At 48.9% G+C, this 22,106-nt stretch overlaps 1 protein-coding gene across 1 annotated transcript in view; it reads right to left on the reverse strand.

Annotated features, from left to right (window-relative positions):
* thsd7ab (thrombospondin, type I, domain containing 7Ab) overlaps positions 1–22,106 on the reverse strand; it is an 85,186-nt gene that overhangs the window by 10,197 nt on the left and 52,883 nt on the right. Inside the window, exons 10-23 of the mRNA XM_037454934.2 lie at positions 18,642–18,757; positions 17,636–17,771; positions 17,021–17,124; positions 15,157–15,351; positions 14,038–14,304; positions 9,633–9,811; positions 9,135–9,140; positions 8,663–8,796; positions 7,690–7,843; positions 6,708–6,849; positions 4,277–4,392; positions 3,711–3,828; positions 1,530–1,675; positions 481–658 (exon numbers count right to left, since the gene is read on the reverse strand). Coding sequence (XP_037310831.2) covers positions 481–658; positions 1,530–1,675; positions 3,711–3,828; positions 4,277–4,392; positions 6,708–6,849; positions 7,690–7,843; positions 8,663–8,796; positions 9,135–9,140; positions 9,633–9,811; positions 14,038–14,304; positions 15,157–15,351; positions 17,021–17,124; positions 17,636–17,771; positions 18,642–18,757 — 1,991 coding nt within the window. The remainder of the gene's footprint in view (positions 1–480; positions 659–1,529; positions 1,676–3,710; positions 3,829–4,276; positions 4,393–6,707; positions 6,850–7,689; positions 7,844–8,662; positions 8,797–9,134; positions 9,141–9,632; positions 9,812–14,037; positions 14,305–15,156; positions 15,352–17,020; positions 17,125–17,635; positions 17,772–18,641; positions 18,758–22,106) is intronic.

A 22,106-nucleotide genomic window follows, 5' to 3' on the forward strand; every position in this document is an offset into this window, starting at 1 on the left:
GTGCAATGCATTATTTTTTTCATTTTAACAATGCACATACACACAATTTAAGGATGCCTATTGCCTTCAATTGAATGATGCACATTGCACATCTCACACTATTTGTGAGATGCACATTGCATCATTCAATTTAATATCTTTGGATCTTGGACTGAAAACTGGGCGAGATGTACAGTAACCAGCAGGAAATTAAACTTGCATAAAAAAGCGTCTGCATTAATGTAGTGCTTTCATTCCGCCTCCAGGTATGTTCCCATCTCTGATTATAAAAGTCATGAACAGATTCTGAGCGCCATCGGTTAGAGATAATAAAATCCACCCTGTAACTAAAGTGTTTTTATTGGCTCCTTTTGAGATATAAATCTCTACTGCAGACAAGTTTGCAAAGTGACTTTTGGACCCTCTGCGACGCAAACCATCATTAAACGGTCGCCAAGACAACTGCTCCGTTACTACGGTAACGAGGCCTCATCCCGTTACCTGGGCAGGGGAGGGTGCAGGCCTCCTTCAGGCTGATCCGCTCGTCCCCGCTGACGGCCGGCTCCAGGCCGCCGCACAGCTCCTCGTCCACCGCGCCGCCGGACGCCGCGTCGCCCGAGCCGTCCGACACGAAGCAGGACAGGTTTCTGTAGCGCTCGCCGTCTCCGCACACCACGCTCTGGGCGGAGGAAGGGAGGAGGAAGAGGGTGATGAGCCACGAAGCTGCGGCTCAATGTTGGATAACGAAACGATTGGACCACGGTCCGTCCGAAGCGATGAACACACTATTTGTGAGAAATAATAGTTCTTAAATGAGGTGGACAAAGTCAATGTAAACTTTGAATGAAGTTTACAAGAAACAGCTGCTTATTGTGCTTCGTTTGAATTTAATCTTAACCACAGATCTTTTGTCAGGCCACATGCTCAGATCAAAGCTCGAAGCTGAATTCCTTTCATCAACCAAAAGGAAAGACATTAATCCCTTTTGAAGCTATCACACGGGTTTGTGTCCACTGGACTGACTGCTGCTCCGCATTAACAATTCTCTATTGATCGCTCGGTGGAGAGAATTGAGAGGTGAACGAGTGAGTTCATTATTTCAGAGCGTGTGCCCCCCGCGCCTCTGTGGTCCCATTAAACGACACTCGTACTCGCAAAGTATTGTTTCATGTCATAAAGCCGCAGCTGCTTTAATATTCTGACCCGGTGGCCCACAATTCAAAGCGGCAGCCAGACTTCTGCCGGTTTACATCGACGTATCAGTGTTAAAAGTGCATTAGATTGATTTTTACTGTCCGTCTCACAAAATAACCGTATGCGTGGGGATTTGACGGGGCGTCTCATCAATACTAAAGACTCCATTATTTTTCTCCAGGTGTCGAGATTTTCCGTCTTACAAAGTCCACTTCTGGCTGCAGCTCGCGTGCGTATCGATCTGCGGGGCCAGGCTGCATTTCTTGTAGCTGACAGGGGGGGGGGGGGGGGGGGGTCGATGCCATCGTCAATATTTAAAGCCACACATACGGGTTGTGTGGGTTTTATTGACCCACCTCCACGCGGCACTCGGACCAGTCGCCGTACTGCCAGCGGTAGCAGGGTCGGACGGGGCAGGGCTTCCACTGCTCCGTCTGAGAGGGGCAGGGCCGGCCGTCGCCCTGGAAGGCCCGGACCACCGAGCGCCGCCGCCACATCTTGCCTGCGGGGGGGGGGGGGGGGGGGGAAGGGGGGGAGACACACACGGGAGATGACATCATCAGGGCCTCGTCGTTGCGATTTGTGTATTTTCCTCTTTAAGCTTCGTGCACGTAAAAATGTGATGCTTCAATACAATCAGCAGACATACTAAAGCTCTTATGAGGCTTTTTTTTTAGGACTTGGTGGGGTATTGACGTGTTTTATGTAGCAAAGCAAAAAAAAATCCCATTGCGTTATTTCAGCCATCTGTCAAAAGAAAATGAAATTAACTGAGTTCAGGACCCGGGGCCAGGAGCTGAATGGGTTTCAGGGCTCATTCCTGCAGCTCTCTATAAGGAAACAGACCTCTACTGCACGGATGGCTACGGCTCAATTAAACCTTTTAGGATTTAGATGGACTAAATTAGGTTATAAATTACCTAGTACCTTGCATGATGGCAGATGAATGTTTAGTGATTTTATTTTAATACAATTTCACTGACAAGTGGTCATTTTCCACACTATGAACTCCACCCTCTCATTTGGAAATGCAGCGACCACTGCGATTCCCTCCGTGAAACAGCTCATTTCTTTTGCATTCATTAGATGAATGTTGCTGTGCAAAGCAGCGCTTGCATCAACCGGGGCGGGCTTCTCTAAAAAAGCCTCCATGATGGGTGTCCGGACCACCTCGGGTAAAAGGGCTTTTCTTCCTCATCAATCAGCAAACTCTCTGTAAATCCCCCCGTGAGCATTACAGCAGACCGGTTTGATTTAAGTGCAGAATTCAAGCTATGAATTACTTGAGAAAACTCAACACAACGACCCTGCACACACACACACACACACACACACACACACACACACATACGTGCGTGCGTTTTATTCAAAATTCAACCCTCCTGTCAAAGCGCCCACTCTCAGACCTCAGAGCCCTTTGTGGGTCGTGGATCCCACTCACGTTTCCCGCCCTGCCGAGGCAGCAATCTTGCTCACCAGAATACACCTTTGCCAACCTCCACTGCCTCTCGACACACGAGACACAAATCAGCCTTCCCACACATTCACACACACACACACACACACACACACACACACACACACACACACACACACACACACACACACAGTCACACTGTACCTGCTCATATCCCATTCCAACCGGAGCGCATCCCACACACCTACTCGCACACAGACAGGAAAAAAAACACACATCAAAGAGGGTCCCCTCTTGCTCTTTCAGCCGTACTAAAACTTTTATCTTATTCCTTAAGATTTAGCAACTGCCGCTGCGGCGGCTCTTCTTCAAAGCGCCGTGCACTGCTCCGAGGAGCCGGGGGGGGGGGGGGGGGGGGGGAGACGTGATGGGACCCAAATCTATTGTGCAAAACCGCCGCGAACAACAAGCAGGCAACAGCAGGACACGTCATCGCCGGCCATTTGGGAAGACTCTCAAAGAAAACACTTCCTCTCTTCTCTCCTTTTTATTTATTTTTTTCTGGCCAGAAGCCTCCAGCGGGAACAGGAAGCGACTGATATGCAAACTTAAAAATATCCCAAGAAAGTATGTTGTGCTGAGCATACGCACACCACACGATAAAAAAAAAGGTTAATGCCATCGGGGGCCTGGAAACGCTCCTGAACCAATACGCTGTGAAACGATTTTATACTTTTCTATACATTCATACATGTGTGCATTTACAACGCGGGGCTCCCAAGTGACAACGTTGTCTTCTGGTGCAGAGCATCCTGGAGTCGACTGCCATTGGTCCCAAGGAGGATGTATCAGCTGGTTCTGACGACACCTTTTTTTTTTACAACAAGTGTTCAAAAGTATTCAAAATAAAGACTTTGGACTCCAAAAATGAAGCAAGTTTGAAGCAATAAACTAAATGTCGTGGTTTAAGAAGCTCCATTTGAGCTGAGTTGATGCGTTTGGCCATTTACCATCATTTAACTGGCATAATTAAACCAGCTTCAAAGCAAATGCATTGTGTTATTTCGGCCCTTATGTGTTCTTTGTGTGTCATCAGTTGCTCTGGCTTCAGCTTTCTTACCGTCCAGCCCGCACGTCTGAGAGCAGTCCGACCACGGCGACCACGCCGACATCTGACAGTTGACGGGACACTCGACCACACAGGAGACGTTCATCTGCCACTTCTTCTCCAAACTCAGCTGCGGGGGCACACGCGCGGGAAGCGGAGACGTTAATGCACGATGCGACGCAGGCCGACTCAGTCCGCAGCGGTCAGGCGGTAGCTCGACCTCCCCCGGGCACCACCATTCCCAGAAGCTTTTGTTCTGGCGGGGCGGCGCTGTGAAAGCCGTCCTGACACAATGTGTTTTTGTGAATGAGCCAGATTATGAAATGGGCCACGGGGGAGGGGGGGGGGGTTAAATGGCTGCGGGGACGGGTCTGCCACAGCCCGCCGGCTGCAATTACAGGGAGCCGAGGCTCATTGTGGATGAATAAAACGCTGAGGCATCGGTGCACACCTCTGAGGGCCTAATGGTACAGGAAGGGCCCGCCGACGTGTCGCAGTGCGAATGTGAAAGAAAGGCAAACTGAACGGGTCAAAATACAGAAACAGGAATAAAAAAATAAATAAAAAAAAGGTCACACCTCATCGCAGAATTTGATGTCGACCGATTTGCCGTCGCTGCGGACGCAGTCGAGCATCCGGGTCTTGATGCCGCTCCCACACACGGCGTTGGAACTCAGCTGACACGTGCTCCAGTCTGAAACACAGCGCGTTCACGTTGACATCTCCGGCGGCTCATTAGGGCGCCGCTGTAAGTGGGTCAGACGTCTCAGAGGCCACGAGGTGCAAAAACCACAACTAATCAGCCTAAAAACAGGCTGACTGTTGCCTGACAGAAGAGCACGCAGCCCCCACTACATATCAATGACATGTTCAACCAGGCGGCTGCTGTTGATCTTACCACCCTGGGTGCAAGCAGAGGGAGGAGGGAGGTGAAAGATTGAGTCGGGAGCAAAGAAGCATTGATTCGTGTCACGAGGAAGGTGCTTTGTTTTTTTCTTCCCCCCCTCCAGCAGGGCGATGAAACCCCAGGAGACGCCGTTCAAAGGGGTTTCAAATGCGTTCTCTATCCACCGGGTGTCACCGCTAATGTTACCCTGCAAATTATTTAACTCAAGGTTGTTGTTGCATGCAACAGGAGATTCATAAAAATAAAAAAAAAAGAGTTCTGATTTGTTGCATTGACACAGCAATATCAAATGAAATGCCGGCCATGTTGCTGACAAAGTCCCCTTAAGATCTTCACGGGTGGGCGTGCCGTGCGTATAAATGAGCCACTCGGGGGCTCCCTGATGACTCAGCAGAATGTGCTTCCCATACAGCTCGTTGCCTTTGTTGCATCACACAATGCTTCTTGCTGTGTCACGAGACTCCTGCAACACCCAAACCCCTTTCAAATACAAATTAAAAGAGACATCAATAGCTTTCCACCTAATAAACTTCAGCGTCTGCTTCTGCCGTGCAGCTTCGCGCCGCTCTGGGGACTGAAAATAGGGAGATTGCAACAAAAAAGAGAAACCGTGAGAAACCGGTGAGAAACTGCAATGAAGGGTAGAAAAATTGAAGGATGGAGCCGTTTGGACACAGAAGAAAAGGAGCGGTTTAACCATTAATAATAATCTCTGCCGCTACGTTATGTACACACGCCCCGGGATGCATGCATGCCACTGTGAACCCAGCAGTAGGGATTATATGTCACGTCTCCCGGTGCGACAGCACAACGGGGAGGCGGGGGAGGAGGCGGAGGAGGAGGAGGAGGAGGAGGAGGGTGGGCTGGTTCAGAATGTGGGACAGCAGCCACGGAGGCAACTCCACAAATGCAAAGGAAAAACAGGAACGCTGCCAACGTTCCCTCCTTTTATTCTCATTGAAAATGCTCTCTGCAGTTTTTTTCGGAGGGAGATGTGAAGGAGTGGCCTCTGTGACATGTGATCCAGAGGATTTGATACCCCGCAGATCAGAGGAGAGCTGGCGAGAGCTGCCAGCTCAGAGACTGGAGATATAACAACGATGCATGAAATAACAATGTAAAAAAAACTTGAGGGGAAGTCGTCACTTTCAGTAACGAACCCTCCAGAGAGCCAGAGCCGGAATCTGCAGCTTATTGTTCTTATTGCTATCTGGTCTGTGACATTGCTATAGTGGTTCATCATTTCTTGGCACCCGGCAGCTGGTTTTTCAGGGGAGGGGCTTAGACTACATTCTCGTCCACTAACAGCAGGCAGACATTTTGCAGGTAAAAAGTCTGATATTTTCCCCGGGAGCTGATATGTCTACACTCACAATTCGTTACCGTGGCCGATTAATCAGTCTGTAATTTGGTTTATTTCCAGCCACACATGTGAACGTACGGTACGCCACACAAGGCTGTACTCGCCCTCGGCCTCCTCCAGGCTTTAGCGCTTGTTGCTGCGGGAAACCACTGAGTCGCCAGCCATCAGCTGAGAGGAAAAACCTAAAGGGGAACTCCGTTGACGTTACATCATCATCACACAACACAACGTTTGATGAAACGTGGACGGGCTCGCAGTCGTCTTACCACCCCCCCCGAAAGATAAAAGCAATAAAGCAAATTCAAAAAAACAAACAGACGAGTCATTTATTGACTGCTTCTCGTCACGACTCGCACACAAGAATGTGGGACTTTTAATGAAGCAGAAGTAAACGGACGTGTTGCAGCCCCAAGGGATCCTCAGCGGCTCTTGATCATCGTCACACACACACACACACACACACACACAGGACACTAGGGAGGACATGGTCATTAGTTCATCAGTATATTCTGTTCATTGATTCAAACAGGAATAATAGCAAATAGACGTGTATGAACTCATCTGAAGCCCCCAGAGAAATACAAATAAAACAAACAACATGTTCTAAAGATAGGAAGCTGTATGTAAATATGTAGAGACAGAATGTCATCATGAAGGGAAAAAGACCATTTTTCTTTGGAGGACCCCCCTTCGACCCCCCCCCCCCCCCCCCCCCCTGCCCTCACTGCCCCTCTCTCACCTGTGATGTTGTAGAAGTAGTTGAAGCAGTTGAGGTTCAGGCTGCAGGGCTCCCTGTCGCTGGTGTCGGGGCACTGCCTCCCCACGCTGGGGGGGCGCAGGGCGTACGCCGTGCGCTCCCGACTGTTGGTCCGGATGCACGGCTGCAGAAGAGAGACACCCCCCACCCCCCCCCCCCGCCGATCAGAGGCCGGGAATATTTCTTTTTGAATATTTCCATCTTGCTCGAGGAATAAAACATGCAAGAGCCCCCCCCCCCCCGCCAACGCCACCACATCGTCCGCCGTGCCGCTGTGGGAGCAGCGGGTGAGACCAGAGGAGACAAAACAGCCTCTCGTTCCTTTTACCGCGAGTCGGGGGCGTCGGGGGGCGTACGGTCTGAACACGATGTTCTGACACCTCGCGCATACACACACACACACACACACGCACTGAAGCCTGTAGGTGTGTGCTGTGTTACTGTGATTAAATCACCTTGATGTATTCACGTTTTACAGCGAGTATGATGAGGTCTCGCTTTAGAGATACTTTCTCATGTTCTCCTTTTTCCATCAACCCTGAGGCCAAAATGAACATTTATGAATTCAATTCCTTGTAGCATCCAGCATCTGCCTGAATAATTGATCATAAACCAATATTTTCATGCAAATACATCTAATTACTTGTCTTCCGAATCACGCAAGAAGCTCGGGGGTAATATTTTAGCAAATGTTCACGTTGGCCCCAACACTGCTGACGTAGAGAATGCGTCGCAAGATGTAAATTTTGGAAACCTGCTCGGGGGTTCTGAGTCTTTATCATAAATCATTTTCCTTCCCCTTTTAATGCAAACGTTCACAAATCTCTTTTATTCCAACTCCCACCGTCCTTGGTGGACGCTTTGAATTCCTCGAGCCTCAGAGGAAACATCAGTGACTGACAGGAAGAAGACGCCGGGATCAATCCCAAAGGCTGCTGCTCTCTGATTGGCCCTCGGCTCTCACCAGGTCGCAGCGGCTCCAGGGGCCCCAGTCGTTGAGGACGCAGTCCTCGGGGCAGGGCAGCCGGCTCTCCCTGGCCCCCAGGGGCATCAGCTCGGGGTCGCACAGGTAGTCCTCCACGGACTCCGAGGGGCCGTCTATGGTGTTGAGCATGCACCTGTGGAGTGTGGGGGGGGCGGGGGGGGGGGGGGGGGGGGGGGCAGTGAATCTGAGGTCAAGTTCCTCAAATGTTATTACGCACGAATAAATCCAGAGCAAAAATGACTATTGCGTTTTTACTTCTAACTGCTTTCCTCAAATGCAGCTTATTGTTAGAGTTTTTACCTCCAAATTGCATTTTTTAAGTCCTTTCTATCCTTTTATCCGCTGCAAGGAGCCTGCGTGTAGACGTCCAGTGACCCCCCCCCCCCCGCGGCTTATTGTCTGTTTGTCTGCGTGTTTTGAATCCACCGCTTTCACGGGACCACCGTGTTTGTTCTTCATGCCTCACAAAACATCTCGTTACAATCTAATGAGTCTAATTACAGAGTGTGTCTCTGCATGTGGGCGACTCAAATCCAAAAGTTCGAGTTCCACCCAAAAGGATTTGGCAGCGTGTCGGTTGTTGACTTTCAGCTGAACCACGTTAAGACTCATTTGGTTTTTTCCTAATCACTTTTCACAAGGTAGTCAAACTAATCTGAATACAAATTAACACGTGTCAGCTGTTGTACACGCGTGACAGCCTGCAAACTGCTCTACGTCCTAACATGATGATTTTATTATTAATAATAACAAAGGGTTAAAGCTTATGAAGAGTGCATCTTCCGTTCAAAAGGACTCGGGTGATGACTTCAAGTCCAAAAAAACAACCATCATCAGCATTATTGTCGATACATTATCCGTTCATTGACTTATCGACTAATTGTTTTAAAGCTGCGGCACTGACTTACACTACCTTTAATCTTCATGCTAAGAATATTAAAAAGACCGGTACCTGACTTTTCTGGTCTGGACGCCCTCGCCGCAGTTCTCCTTCAGGTCCACGTTGCTGACCTTCCACGCGCTCCACGGCTCGGCCAACCACACGTACTGGTTGCAGTCGCTCTGACACGGCACCACCTCGTACACCTGAGGACCGAAACCGCCCGGGTTAACGCGCCTCCTGGCTGGTATCCGCAGGAGAAGTCACGGGCAGAACCTCGCTGGCTCCCACTTCCGGTGTTAAGCCAGACTCGGTGATTATAATAATCCGACTCGTGAGAAATATATTCCTGTGAGTATTTCCACTTGCTGTGAAAGCTCAGCCGACATGACTACTCCCCCCCCCCCCCGGTGCAAATGTCCGCATCACTAAATCTTGAATGTGAGAGCAGATATTGTGACTGTTTACATCTGTCAGTGACATCTGTGACACTTGACGGCTACATTTTACCAAAAAGCGGCGGGGGGGGGGGGGCAGCTCTTACCTGGGCCTGCAGCAGCGAGTCACACGCGGTGCGGGCGTCCGGGGCGGATTAAAAGGGAGACAAGACGGATTAGTGAACACGTGGTGCAGAAACTACGCCACACATACATTTCCACACACGTCGACACGGCCTTCGTCTACATCTGCTGATGCTCTCGGGGGCTGGGAGGCGTTTTGGGTTTTTTTGCAAATCGTGGGAAACTTTAAGAAGTCACCCGGCGCACACGTCGGGATCCATTTATAGCCCCCCCCCCCCGTCGCCTACTGCTGCAGCAATAATGAGGGGAAGGTGAAGGACAGCTCTGCAGACTCGAGCTCACTGCATCACTTATTAATAATTCTCACCTCGCCCTCTTTGGCCGCTGTTGGGTTTGTGCAATGTGTATAACAAGTAGAAATATATTATATATCCAGGAATAATTGCCCAGTTGCTGTATATTCAAGAATGTCTTTCTTGTTCTCCTGCTCAGCCACCAAATGGAGGCTCCCAGCTGCGTACCTGGTTGATGTGATCCAGCTTGGGACACGGCCGCCCGCCGTTGTAGGGCTTCTCCCGAAGCCACTTGGAGCGAACTTTGACCCCGCTGCCGCAGGACTTGCTGCAGCGCGACCAGTTGGACCATTCGCTGAGTTTACAGTCCGAGGGGCAGGGGATGATGCACGCCTCCTCGATATAACCTGCAGGGAGGACAAAAGGGAGAGAAAGGGGTTTGGAATTAGCTGAGGGAGAAGCGTACGAGTCTTCATTAATCTGTGGAACAGGTTTTAACAGCGTTTAACTCTAAAATGTGCAAACGCTCGTCACACTGCAGAGGAATAACGCAACGTCTTTGTTTCTATTATAATGCAAAAAAAACGTGAGACCAAGTGATGTTTGGCTTCTTTTCAGTCCGTTTCAATGAATGGCAGCGTACTGTAGTCTGTCATTAATTACTTCAAAAAGGGAAAAGCCTTCACCAGAGAAATGGATTCATAAGAAAAGAGCTTTGAAGTAGAACCTTTGTTCTGTGAGCGTCCCACCAGCAGCCTCTCAGCCTCCGGGTCCAGGACTCGGTCCGCTTCTTCAACCCCTCCAGAAGACTTTTGTTGTCATTAACCGGGATGAAACTACATTTGTTATAATTCCCAAAGGTTACTTTTGCTTTTTTTTTCCTCCGATCTAACAAACAAAGCATTGGAGTTCAGGACCTCTGTAAATGCCAGATGGAGAAAAATACGCTGCTGCGAAAGCGGACAATTAGCCGATACTCAGCAGACTAATCCCAATGCACTTATTGATTTTTAGCCCAGTGGAATGAAAGCAGGGCCCCTATTCAAACATAATATGGAGTTGTTACGTGTAATTCTAATAAATCTACTAGAAGAGTGGTTTGGCCTGGCGGTGAGCTTCATTATTTCTATCTATTTTCCCTCGGCTCCCTGGACACGCCACCATCTTCTTCTCTTTTAAGATTCTTCCTCTGCTGGCGGGTTTTTTTTTTTTTGGGTGGGGGGGGGGCTTTGATTTCCTTTTCACCAGCACACACACAGGCCAAGGTTCACTGTGATGTCTAAAGGCATTGATAGTCAGTGGCTGACACGCCTTTGGCTGTGTCCACGACAGCTTTCTTTTATTCATTTTTTAACGAGGCACGAGTCCGTTTAGCAGATGGAGCCCGATTCAGTGTTTTCAGGCCCGTGCAACAGCGCCGGCCCGCGGATCGGTTTAGCCTTTGATTAAAAGCAGATCGATGAGGCGAATGAGCCGGCAAAGTGGAAACGTCTAACCTCCTCTTCCTCTTCCTCCTCCTTCTGGCGTGGCGCTGCGCTGCGCTGACTGACGGCTCGGCCCCCGAAAAACACACTCACGCGCGTCAGAGGAAGGAAACACACAAATCCATTCATGTCATTTTTTTCCTCTCTTCCAAGTCGCACATATGTTCTTCCCGTGGCGCCATCAGGCCTCACACCGAAGCCCTGTCCGGGTCACACGGCTTCTTACTCACAAAGTTTGTCCCCGCAGCTGTTTGAACCAAACCGGTCAGTCAGTCCATGTTCGGATCAAATGAATACACACGGGGAAAAATATATATATAAAAAAAAGGGAGCCGGTGTGCTGCTGAAAGGTGGTGTTGACAAGATAAAATGGAAGTTGGAAATGGAAGAACACTCTTACGTGTCTATCACACATCAAGATGCTGCACAAAGGGGCTGATAATAGAACGGGAGATGCTCTCGCGGCTTTGGTTACAGCTTTGATGAGTTCAAAGCAAACAGTGGCACCGACGTCCATCAGGTGCACGAGTGGAGCTTTGAAAGCAGGGCTCAAACTTGGCTCGGCTGAAGACAGTCGCTGACCCAAAGTCGCTGACCCAAAACTCTGCTGACCCAAAAACTGAGCGGTTAGAGCTGATACGCTTCTGTGTACTCAGTCCGATCCAGACCAGGGGCCCCCGCAGCCACTCGACTCGCGGTGACATAACGACCACATTGGGCACTCTTGCGCCCGACCTCCTCGCGCCCGGGTTGCCGCCCCCCCCCCCCCGCCCCGAGTCCAGATCAGCATCTCCACACGGACACCTCGACTTTCCCCCGCCGTTAGTCCCAGGGTGAAGACCTGTCCTTCTGAATCACTGACAGCGACGTGGCGTGGGTGTTTCATCGCCGTGAAGCGCGCTGACGATGCGTCAAAACCGCGTCACAAGCAGCGTGTTGAAGATAGACAGACAGCGACGTAAGGGTTTGTTTAAGTGAGTCCGTTATTAAAGTGTTACGTGTGTGTGTCTGGAGAGAAGAGCTGTGCAGGCATCTGTTCATCTATGTTACAAAAGAAAGATGTGCAGAAGAAGGGTCTCCTGCACGCCGAAACTTTCTTGGAATCTCTGGCATTCCTCCCAGAAACTATATGATTTGATTCCAGTTTCCAGTTTTATTGAAGCCAAATGAGTGTTGTCTTGCGTAAGTGAGACTGAATTCCTCCTCTGGGCATGTGTAAAGGCTCTCATTCTTTTACAGTGCGTTTTGGAAACATTAAAATGGAATTTTCACTGTCATTTAATTTGACTTGAGTTAGTTTTGTATCCAGCCTGTGAAACGTAAACAGTGTTCAGTGTAATGCTGCGGCCATCAAAATGTTGCCTTGAAACAACCAAGCAAACAACAGGACCCCCCCCCCCCCCCCCCGCTCCCCCTCCCTCCTTCTCCCTTCCTCTCTCTTTCGAGATGCTCGCCCTAAAGCTTCACCCTGCAGGGCTCCCCAGAGTGACTGCATTCCCTGCCACCCCCCACCCCTAACTATATGAAGTCATGGAAAAAGTCAGGACATCGGGGGTCTCATAAATATAACTGTGTGGGTAATGACATGTCACATTCATAAAGACACAGCAGGGGACCTGCTACAAGATTTCCCCTGACTACACCAACACCATGTAGTAGTTACTTTTAGTGTTGAGTTAAATGCGTGTGGAGGGCGGAGATAACGGGGGCCGCGCCTCGCCCCCCCCGATCGCCATCACGTGTCGAGGGAAGAGCCCGTCTCCCCCCCCCCTCCACCGAAACCAGTGAGAAGGGCGCAGAAAGCAAAAAGGAGGAAGTGGCAGCCGGATGAGGAGGATAAAACAAAGATTTGACGATATCTTTGAGATGCACGTGTACCGAAAGGCTTTTTTTTTTTTTTTTTTTTTCTGGTGCACCTCAAGGAAACAATTCTTTTTGTTGTGTGAGCTCACCGATGCTTGGAGATGAATGTGTGAATGCACTTTGCACAGAAAACACACACTCACACGAGCCCATCCTCACGACACACCCGGATTAACCGATGCACATCTGGAGCTGTGACTCACACAGGGAGGCTATAACCACGCTCGCATATGCACAACGCTGATGTATTCATTTGAACATCTCCCGCATTCTATTTCACAGCAATTTCACAACGAGTTTCTGAGCCAGGATCCTCCGCTTGAAGTATTTTGGATCCAAGATAAGACCGTGTCAAACGATTGTGACAGAAAAACAACCCCCACAAACGTGGAACCCAGAGATCCCAGTGAGTCGCTGGCTGGCTATCCTTCGCTTCACATGACTGTTCAACACAACCAAAAGTTCACTTTTATGTGAAACCCCACGCAGAAACACAAAAGAAGAGAGGGAAAACAACGCAAACACGCCGGATATCTCATGCGTCGACTGTGTAACTCTGGATTAATGATCCGTTTAACACCGTCTACGCGTAGTGTGGCGGGTTAGCGCTGTCGCTCACGAGGTCCAAAGCTTTCAGCGCGGCGTCTGCACGTTCTTCCCGTGTCTGCACGTGAAACGAGTCATTTCACCCCCCCCCCTAGTTATGCTCCATTTGCTTATTTAGCCTGTTTGCAGTGTTAAGTGTCCCGCTGGGATTTGTCCCGGCGTGCCGTTTGGCCGGAACGCCACTGGACCCGAAGTGACAGCAGCTTTCTCCGGTCTGTGTGAGAAACTGTAAAAATACATAAAAATAGTCCAGCAGCCAGCTATGTGGATCGTGTCCGTAATTGACTCGCCTGAGAAGACATTTACTCTCAGTAGGCGACTAGCAGGTGTTCATTTTGGACCCGGAGTGTGTGCATGATGTCTTTAAATAGTAAAGTGAGGTTTTCAGTCGTATACCATTTATACTGGATTTTTTTTTCTCCCAAGTACACTGTGTGAGCATTCCAGCAGAAACCCATGCATCTGTGCAGTGGAAGATGTGTCAAGGAAAATCAACCTCAAACTTGTGGCCTCGGATGACCTTGGTGAAGGTCGTGCACCTTGGAAGCAGGTGCAGATGTTTCAGATGTGCTACTTTACATCAACAAAAACCATTAATACGCTCATGGCTCAATATTCATTTCATTTCTCACACACACACACACACACACACACACACACACACACACAGACCCACTCACCGTGACTGTTGCAGCGTGAGGTCTCCACCAGCCGGTTGTCCTGGTCGTAGCACACCATGGCCTGGTAGCGGTAGCCCTGTCCACACTCCTTGATGTCTCCCTGGACCTTCATCCCCAGGATGCTCTCCACCCGGCCCCCCTCGGGCAGGATGCAGTCCGACCAGTTCCCCACCGGCTGGGCGTTGTACTTGTCACAGGGGCAGTACTGGGTCTCGCTCAAAGGGTACATTTGCGTGTTCTTGCACTTGTCTTTCTTCTTGCTCCTCCCTGGGGGAGAGCGGGACGACAAGAGATGAGCCGCATGGCTGTGGGGGAGGTGACTGTGCTGGTGTTGGCTGGATTTCTGTCTCCAACACTTTAGGTCAGGGATAGTTTACTCACAGAGGCGAGAGATTACGCTGGCAAAATTGTTTCTAGTAGAATGCTATCTTTTTTTTTTTATCTTCAAACATGTCGTTAATATTGTTGACTCTAAATCTATGTGCAAATTTCACAATGCAAATGAGAAGACACATCTCTGATGACTTTCATTCAAACTGCCCGCAGCACATTTTTTCGTGCGAGGGGTCGGTGTCTCGAGCAAGCGGTGGCTCTCTGATTTTCGTTTTGCATCACGATTTAGGATTTGGACCACGGGCGTTTGTTGCTGTACTGCAGCACACTGCAGTGCGGAATGCAATAATGTGTCCATACATATTGCATATTGTTTTAACTACCCGCTTCAAAACAACTGAACTTGGATGTCGGGTGTATTCATTTGTACTGAGCGATGACACTTAAAGAGCATCCAGACGACTCCGACATAGATTTAAACTTCTAAAACAACGCCTTGAGAAAGTGTTTTGACGCATCCGTGGACCTCTCTTTTCTAATCCACTTTCTCACAGTTTAAAGTTGAAGTTGACCCTCCCCCCTCATCTGCAATCTTCAGCAGAAGTGCCTTAATGTGTCGCAAATCTCATTACAAGTGATTTTGTTTTTAAGGCTGTGGCGCATTACGCCTTTAAGTCGCCCGGTAACCCAAGAGACGCCAAGAATACAGAGCGAGGAAGCCGGTCTGAAACCACAGCTTATTGTATCTCTCTCTCTCTCTCTCTCTCTCTCTCTCTCTCTCCTCACCTATCAACGCCCTCTTTCGGGTGCGGACCCCCACACAGTCAGCGGTGCAGGACGAGAACTTGGACCAGTTGGTCAGCTGGCAGTCATCCTGGCAGGGGAGCTGACAGCGCTGAGTGATGGCCGGCATGGCCGTGGCAAAATTCAGACACTCGCCGATGTCGGCCTGCGTCCCGTCCAGCTGCCGACAGGACACAGCTGGAAGAATCCAAAAGAAACTTGAAGTGAACGATGGGTATTTCCTTGCAGTGATTCAGTGTGCTGCGCTGTTCTTCTACACATGTGACGGCACTTCGTTTCCACCAAATCAATAAAGCTGTAAACACGCGCGCCCCTCAGACTGCATAGTGCTCCATGTTACAAGCACAATGACTGATCGGCTCCTTTAAGTTACAGAAATGAGAACCGATGCGCCCTGCCCCACTGGAGAACAACGGGTCATTAAATAGAGATTTAGAGAGGACGACTAAACGATCAATGAAAAATAGATCATGACTCCATAACTCGGATTAAATCTCACAGGGAAACAAAAACAATATTAGAAGCAAAGCAGACAGAAATGCATCTTTACCACAGTTGGTCTGAAGCCCACTGGTTTTTAATTTGTGTTGCGTTGCATCATTGCAGCAGTCTTTGTTCTTTCAATGAAGTGTATTACTTGTGTTGCAGCAATGTTTCATTTTCTTGTGATGCAGACGTTCTGCAGGGCTGTAACGTTAAAGAGAAATCAATCTCCTGGAACCCCCCCCCCCCCCCCGTGGACACTGCTGTGGTTTGGACAACCCTCCGCCTGGTGTGGTGTGTGTGTTAGGTCGGGTGTGTGTGTGTGTGTGTGTGTGTGGAAAAGAAAGAGAGAGAAGGACATGATTTCAGTTCAGGTGTCTTTAATAGACCTGTTTTTTTTCCCCCCTGTCAGCCAAAACCAAAAAACCCAGACGAGGAAGGACGCAGCGTCTTTTGGGGTTTAAGTCGATGAGAGACGTGTCAGAGTGTTCAAAAAAAAAAAAAAGTGCGGCAGGGAGCAGAGCGTCAGGTGGCGCATGTTAGGAAGTCAGCAAAAAGCTGCATAGAACGCTGATGTTGTGAGTACGGCTAAAGTAGGCTTAAAGCATTCCCATGAATAACTGGATTATTCCCTCCGTTAATGTAAACTGGCAAAGACGAAACAGACTTCCATAGGAGACGGAACATAATGAAATTGATCATTCTGCGTGACCCCCCCCCGCCCCCCCCTGAAATTGAATTTTTCTGAAAGCCTCCCAGGACTCCATGGCCCATCCATCCCTCTGTGAAAAGGCAAGAGGAAATGTGCTTTTAAAGCGGCAGCACACCGAGCCACAACTCATCCAAAGCACTCGTCACTTTAGGCGCGAAGCCCGCGCGTGAGCAGGAGTTTGGGCCGTCGCCGGCTACAGGCGAGCTGCACCATCTTTTCCGTGAATTTCAACCGGAGACATTTGATTAAAATTGCATGGCGAGAGCCTGAGGTGCAAAAAGCCAGCAGTGAGACAAGCCAGACTGTCAAACGAGTCTCAAGGGGCGCGCGCGATGAGCGCTGACACATTTCCCCCAACTCAACAACAAATGTTTTAATAATAGAGAAAAACAACCAGAAAAAGGAAATAAGCCTCTTGCTGATGTTTTCAGGAGAGTCAGCTGCAGTTCGTGATGTGTCTTGTAAGTGGGGGGGAGAGGGGGTGGAGGGGAGGATTAGATGTGTGCTCTCAGTAAATTGTCCTTTTCTCTAAACCTTGGCACAGCTATCTGCCGCCTGGTGGCCGCGCTCCAAACGCACTGAAACGAGCAAAGATTTAATTCCCCCGGTGATCGGGAGGCAAGTGGGAGGTCGAGAGGTCGGCCTCCGTACCTCTGGTTTGGAGTCCTGGACCGCACGTCTCCTGCGCACCTGGACGGTCCTGTCGGAGAAACCACGGCACCAGCTGGCACTTCCTCCATTTATGGGTTTTCCACCTGGAAATGAGTCAGGACAGCACAGTTGTATTAGTGCGACCAAAGCGTTGGGTATTACACCAACAGCTTATAACACAAGAGAGTTCATAAGGTACCAACATTACCGGGTATATTGCAATTATTTGCTATTATTATTCCATGAAATTAAACTACAGGCTGGTATTTGTTATATGTGTATTAATTAAAACACAATATTGTTACTTCCTTAATAGATCGTGATGAAGTAATGGTTGTTATTTGGTCATTTTTTTAGTTTTACTAGTTGGCGAACACTGAACTACATGAAAGTGCTCTTTCATTGACTCGTTAGTGAGAAAAAAACACTATTAGTCCTTAAACCTTTTTACCCGAGCATTTATGGCTTAAATAGTTTATTATGCCTGAAGAGTAAACAATGAAGTGTGCTTTTGAAAGTAGAGGAACATTAATCCTTTGACACTTTGTCAATGCCTTCAGCAGACACCCGAAAACCCCCGAAGCAGCACCATGTGATCCCTGTGGAGCCTTCTACCTGAACCCCGGGCAGACATTGGGGACCTCACAGTCCCTCTCCTCCTCCAGCACCTCGGGACACTCCTGTCCCCCGTTGGACGGCTGCTGGATGATGAGACGCTTCCTTGACTGCTTTATTTTCACGGCGTTGCCAGCTTAACACACACAGACACAAACACACACACACACACAGTTGATAAAATATAAAATGGCAAAAGGATAAGCCACATGTCTGCAGCTGTTTTGATGCTCCTTGAAGACTTAAAGACGGCCGTTGCCAAATCTGATTGGACTGCCATCGCCAAGGAGACACGTCTCGTTACTCGGGCTGTGAGGCCAACAGCGATGATGCAGGGGAATCCCATCAGACCTTTGGAATCGACTCAGCAGTGCACTCACGGGCCTCCCCCGTGTGTGGATTTGAAGGAGCTAATTGAGACGGTGGCCCTGAGCCCCCGCCTGCTTAAAAACCGTCCGTGGTGTGAAATCGCACCGTGAAGACGTTACGCGGCGTCAGAAACAGCTGAGGCTTATTTCACCGCGTGACGCGTCGAAGGCCGTCGCACTACGGACTGAAAAGGTGACCTCGTCATGTGAACAAGGGCTTTCTTTAATGCTCGCAGCTAAAAAAAACAACAACAACAACAACAGCGGCGGCGGCGCTCGTAGCCAACGGGCGAGTCGGCTTTGCCAGGCGCAGTTAAAGAGGTCGGCCCAAAGGTCGCCTTACACGCCAGGGCCTGTCAAATTAATTACGCGTAACAAGGCGGGAGGGAAAGTGTGCGCTGGTTTAATGGGTCCCACCTCAAGAGTTACTCCTCACTCAAATTAAACTGGCTTCCGTGTGCATTTCCTTTCATCATGAGTTGATCTTTTCGTCTATGATCGCCACAGCCGGAGACTACTGTGCCAAACAGTGCGTCAGAAATCTCACGTCAACAATGTTGATGCCGCCGTGCCGCGAATACGCCTTCCTTCTGCAGCGTTATTACACAGCAGCCGGGTCACGCCTCCCCTCCCTTTACCTGCGTCGCAGGTAACGGGACACGCCGTCCAGTCGCTGAAAGGAGTCACGATGCAGTCCTTCTTGCAGGGCAGCTCACACGGTCGCACCGTGCTGGGGCGGGGGCCGTCTGGACACCTGGGACACACAACAGAGACACACACACAATAAGTAACCCCGAAACACAGAACTGTGGAGCAGCAGCTCGGGGGGGGGGGGGGGTTGTGACCTGTGACCTGTGGTGAAAGCATGCAAGAGTATCAGCCTTCGAGGGGAAAGGGCTCTTTTTAAAATCACAAAGGCCTAGAAAACTGTATCGGAATCACAAAGGTCCAGAAGATCCTTTAATTGAGCAGATCTTCTCAGAAGCCTTTTTTTAACGCTTCAACTGAAATATGGAAGCTCGCCCCCCCCCCCCATGCCATTCTCATATATGTCCAAACAGCACAGTGGCTGCTGGGGATATTAACTGCGTTTTAAGGCTTTAATAAATATCGCTGTAGAGGTTTGGCACAAAGGGCCATCTGGGTATTGCTTGAACGCAGGATGGAATTATTCCAGGCACTATCTAGGGCAATAAAACCTGATGAAAACCTTGGTAATCACATCAAGTTTACCGACTGATGTATGCCATCTGGCCCGGGGGGCTGCTCGGAGGACACAGAGAGGAAGGAGGCGGTCAAGTCCACACCAGGGGGACCCGCGCTCCTGTCCCCACACGGAGGACAAGAGGCTACGGCCTCGGCACAGAAACCCCCGGTTTGACTGGATTCCGCCCCGCGAGCGATAATCCCATTGATGGCACAAACCAGTCTTTGGGGGCGGGTGGATTCACGTTTTTTTTTTTAGAACAAGGGTTATCATGGATAATCTCCAGCTATCTAAGCACCTCAGGGCCCCTGTGCGTATCACAGCGAGACGATAAAGAGAGAACTGTTGTCCTATGGACCCGCCGATGGTTTGGGGGTCGGGGCTAATGGCGCTCAGAACGAGCCGTCTCCTCCGGGGGGGTGGGGGGGCGACCCGGTACTCGTTAGCGGGGGTTGTTCCCGATGGAAACGATAGTGAGGGAAAATGTAATATTTGTGACAACGACGCGAGGAGAGATTTATTCTTTAATACCGATGGACAGAGCTAAATCCCCTCTGGAGCGGAACAAATCCTCCGGTGTATTCGCACAAGTGAAGGGAGAAAAAAAAGAAAAAAAGAAAAAAAGAAAAAAGAAGTGATGTCGGATGCAGGAGGGGGGGGGGGGGGGGGAGACACATTTGGCACACGGCGGCTTCTGGCGTCCGTGGGGACGGGTGGGGGCGTTCTCTATCAGGGGGGGAGGGCCCGCGGAGAAGCCAGAATTAGACGGCGCACGCAAATCTGCAAGATCAAAACACAATTAGAGTCTATGTGGAATAGAGGCAAAAAGCTATTTCTTTCATGAGGAATCCAATAGACAGGAGGCCAGCATCGGTAAAGCTGCGGTTGCATGAAGCGCAGTATTTAAGTCTCTAAAAAACAAAGCCCACTTTTTAATTTGCTTTGAGTTCCACGAGACACCCGATCTGAACTTTCATGGGAATATTGACAAATGTTTGGCAACTCAGTAATAATCCAATAACATATACTTAATTGGAAATTAGCCTGAGCGGATATCTGAACAATGTTGAAATTCCCTGAAATATATATATTCCTATTTAGATAAACGGCACAAGTATCCAGCTTGACTTCGGCATGATGTCGTTTAAGTGTCACGCACCTTTTAGGGGGCAGGTTTGGGTGAATGATGATGATGAATGAAAAGAAAAAAAAACATGACTTCAATCAGCACAATGTTTTCTGCCTGATTGAGACCTGCGAAATATTCCAACTCGCATGAAGCGCAATATTTGTTGAAGGCAACATGTGTGTCAAAATACATTGAAACATTGTCGTTACTTAAGAAAGCGTCTTTGCTCATTGATAGATTTAACGAAGTTTAGTACAATGACGTAAAAACATAACTAAACCATAACAGATAAATTAGTTTTTAGACATTTTGAAATATGCAAGTAACGTTCTATTGTTTAGAAAGTGGCTAAAAAGCTTCTTTTTTTTGCCATTAAAGCTGCAATATTGCAGCAACGCACGGAGGTGTCTTTTTCATCATTAAAATCCCATTAAAAGGATTTATTTTCATCCAAGGCTTCTAACTCAAAGTTAGCTTCCAGAAGCCTACGGGTCTTTTTTATTTATTAGCAACTTGAGTTTTTACTCTGACCCTTGTTATTTTTCTACAAATCCAGTGTATCTGCCATGACATCCTCCCCACATCCAGCTGTGATGCACCAGATTCCTGTGTAAGCCCAAAAGCCGAAGCAAATCTACATTTAGGTCAAATTTCTTGCATTATACATTGTCAAACTGGCTTTCATTAGATTCATGTCCAGGTTGTTATGCAACAAAATAGGAAACACGCCAAGAGGGGATAATACCAAAGAGCACGTTCATTACATCATCATTGTACCAATCATTGTTCATTTGAGCGCTAATCGAGGTGATTCTGTTCTTTTAGTCCAAAATGATTTTTCTTAACTTTGTTTCCGAAAATTCTTCTGTTGTGGGTTATTAAGTGCCTTACATATACGGCGAATAGTTGATTAATAGCAGGTTTGCCTCTATGGAGAGAAACTACCATTTGTTCCCCTGTGACACTAATATGTCATAGACCCACTATTGATGGTTATCATTCCATTTTGGATGATTAAAGTTCCGTTATATTCCAGTTTTTGGAAACAAAAAGGTTGTTGGCGGACCACAGCAGCAGCCAGAATACTAACAACACAATGGTTGGGCGGCTGTGGGAGTGTGAAGCTTTAATATTATATTTACATTTGGTTGATGTTCTGTTTTTCTTTTTCATTCCTCCTGTTGTCTCCGATATTGTCTTCGCTCGTCGGATCTTTGTTTAATTCTATTTACACTCCGGGTATCTTATCCTTCACTGGCAGCACTATTTTCTATCATATAAATTCCTCTTTCCTCTCGTGTGTGTGTGTTTGTGTCCGTTTCTGTCGCCGTGGAAACGGACCAGCATTCAAATGAACAACGTCCTCCAGAACAGCGGTGCGTGGTTTTGACTTGACGAGCTCGTCCCCAAGTCGACCCCAAGTTGACCCCAAGTCGTCCCTAAGACGTCCCTAAGTCGTCCCTAAGTCGACCCTAAGTCGACCCTAAGTCGTCCCTAAGTCGACTCTAAGTCGTCCCTAAGTCGTCCCCAAGTCGACCCCAAGTCGACCCCAAGTCGTCCCCAAGTCGACCCCAAGTCGACCCCAAGTCGACCCCAAGTCGACTCCAAGTCGACTCTAAGTCGTCCCTAAGTCGTCCCCAAGTCGACCCCAAGTCGTCCCCAAGTCGTCCCCAAGTCGACCCCAAGTCGTCCCCAAGTCGACCCTAAGTCGTCCCTAAGTCGACCCTAAGTCGTCCCTAAGTCGACTCTAAGTCGACCCTAAGTCGT

The sequence above is a fragment of the Pungitius pungitius genome, chromosome 11, assembly GCF_949316345.1.
Source record: "Pungitius pungitius chromosome 11, fPunPun2.1, whole genome shotgun sequence".
Taxonomy (NCBI): domain Eukaryota; kingdom Metazoa; phylum Chordata; class Actinopteri; order Perciformes; family Gasterosteidae; genus Pungitius; species Pungitius pungitius.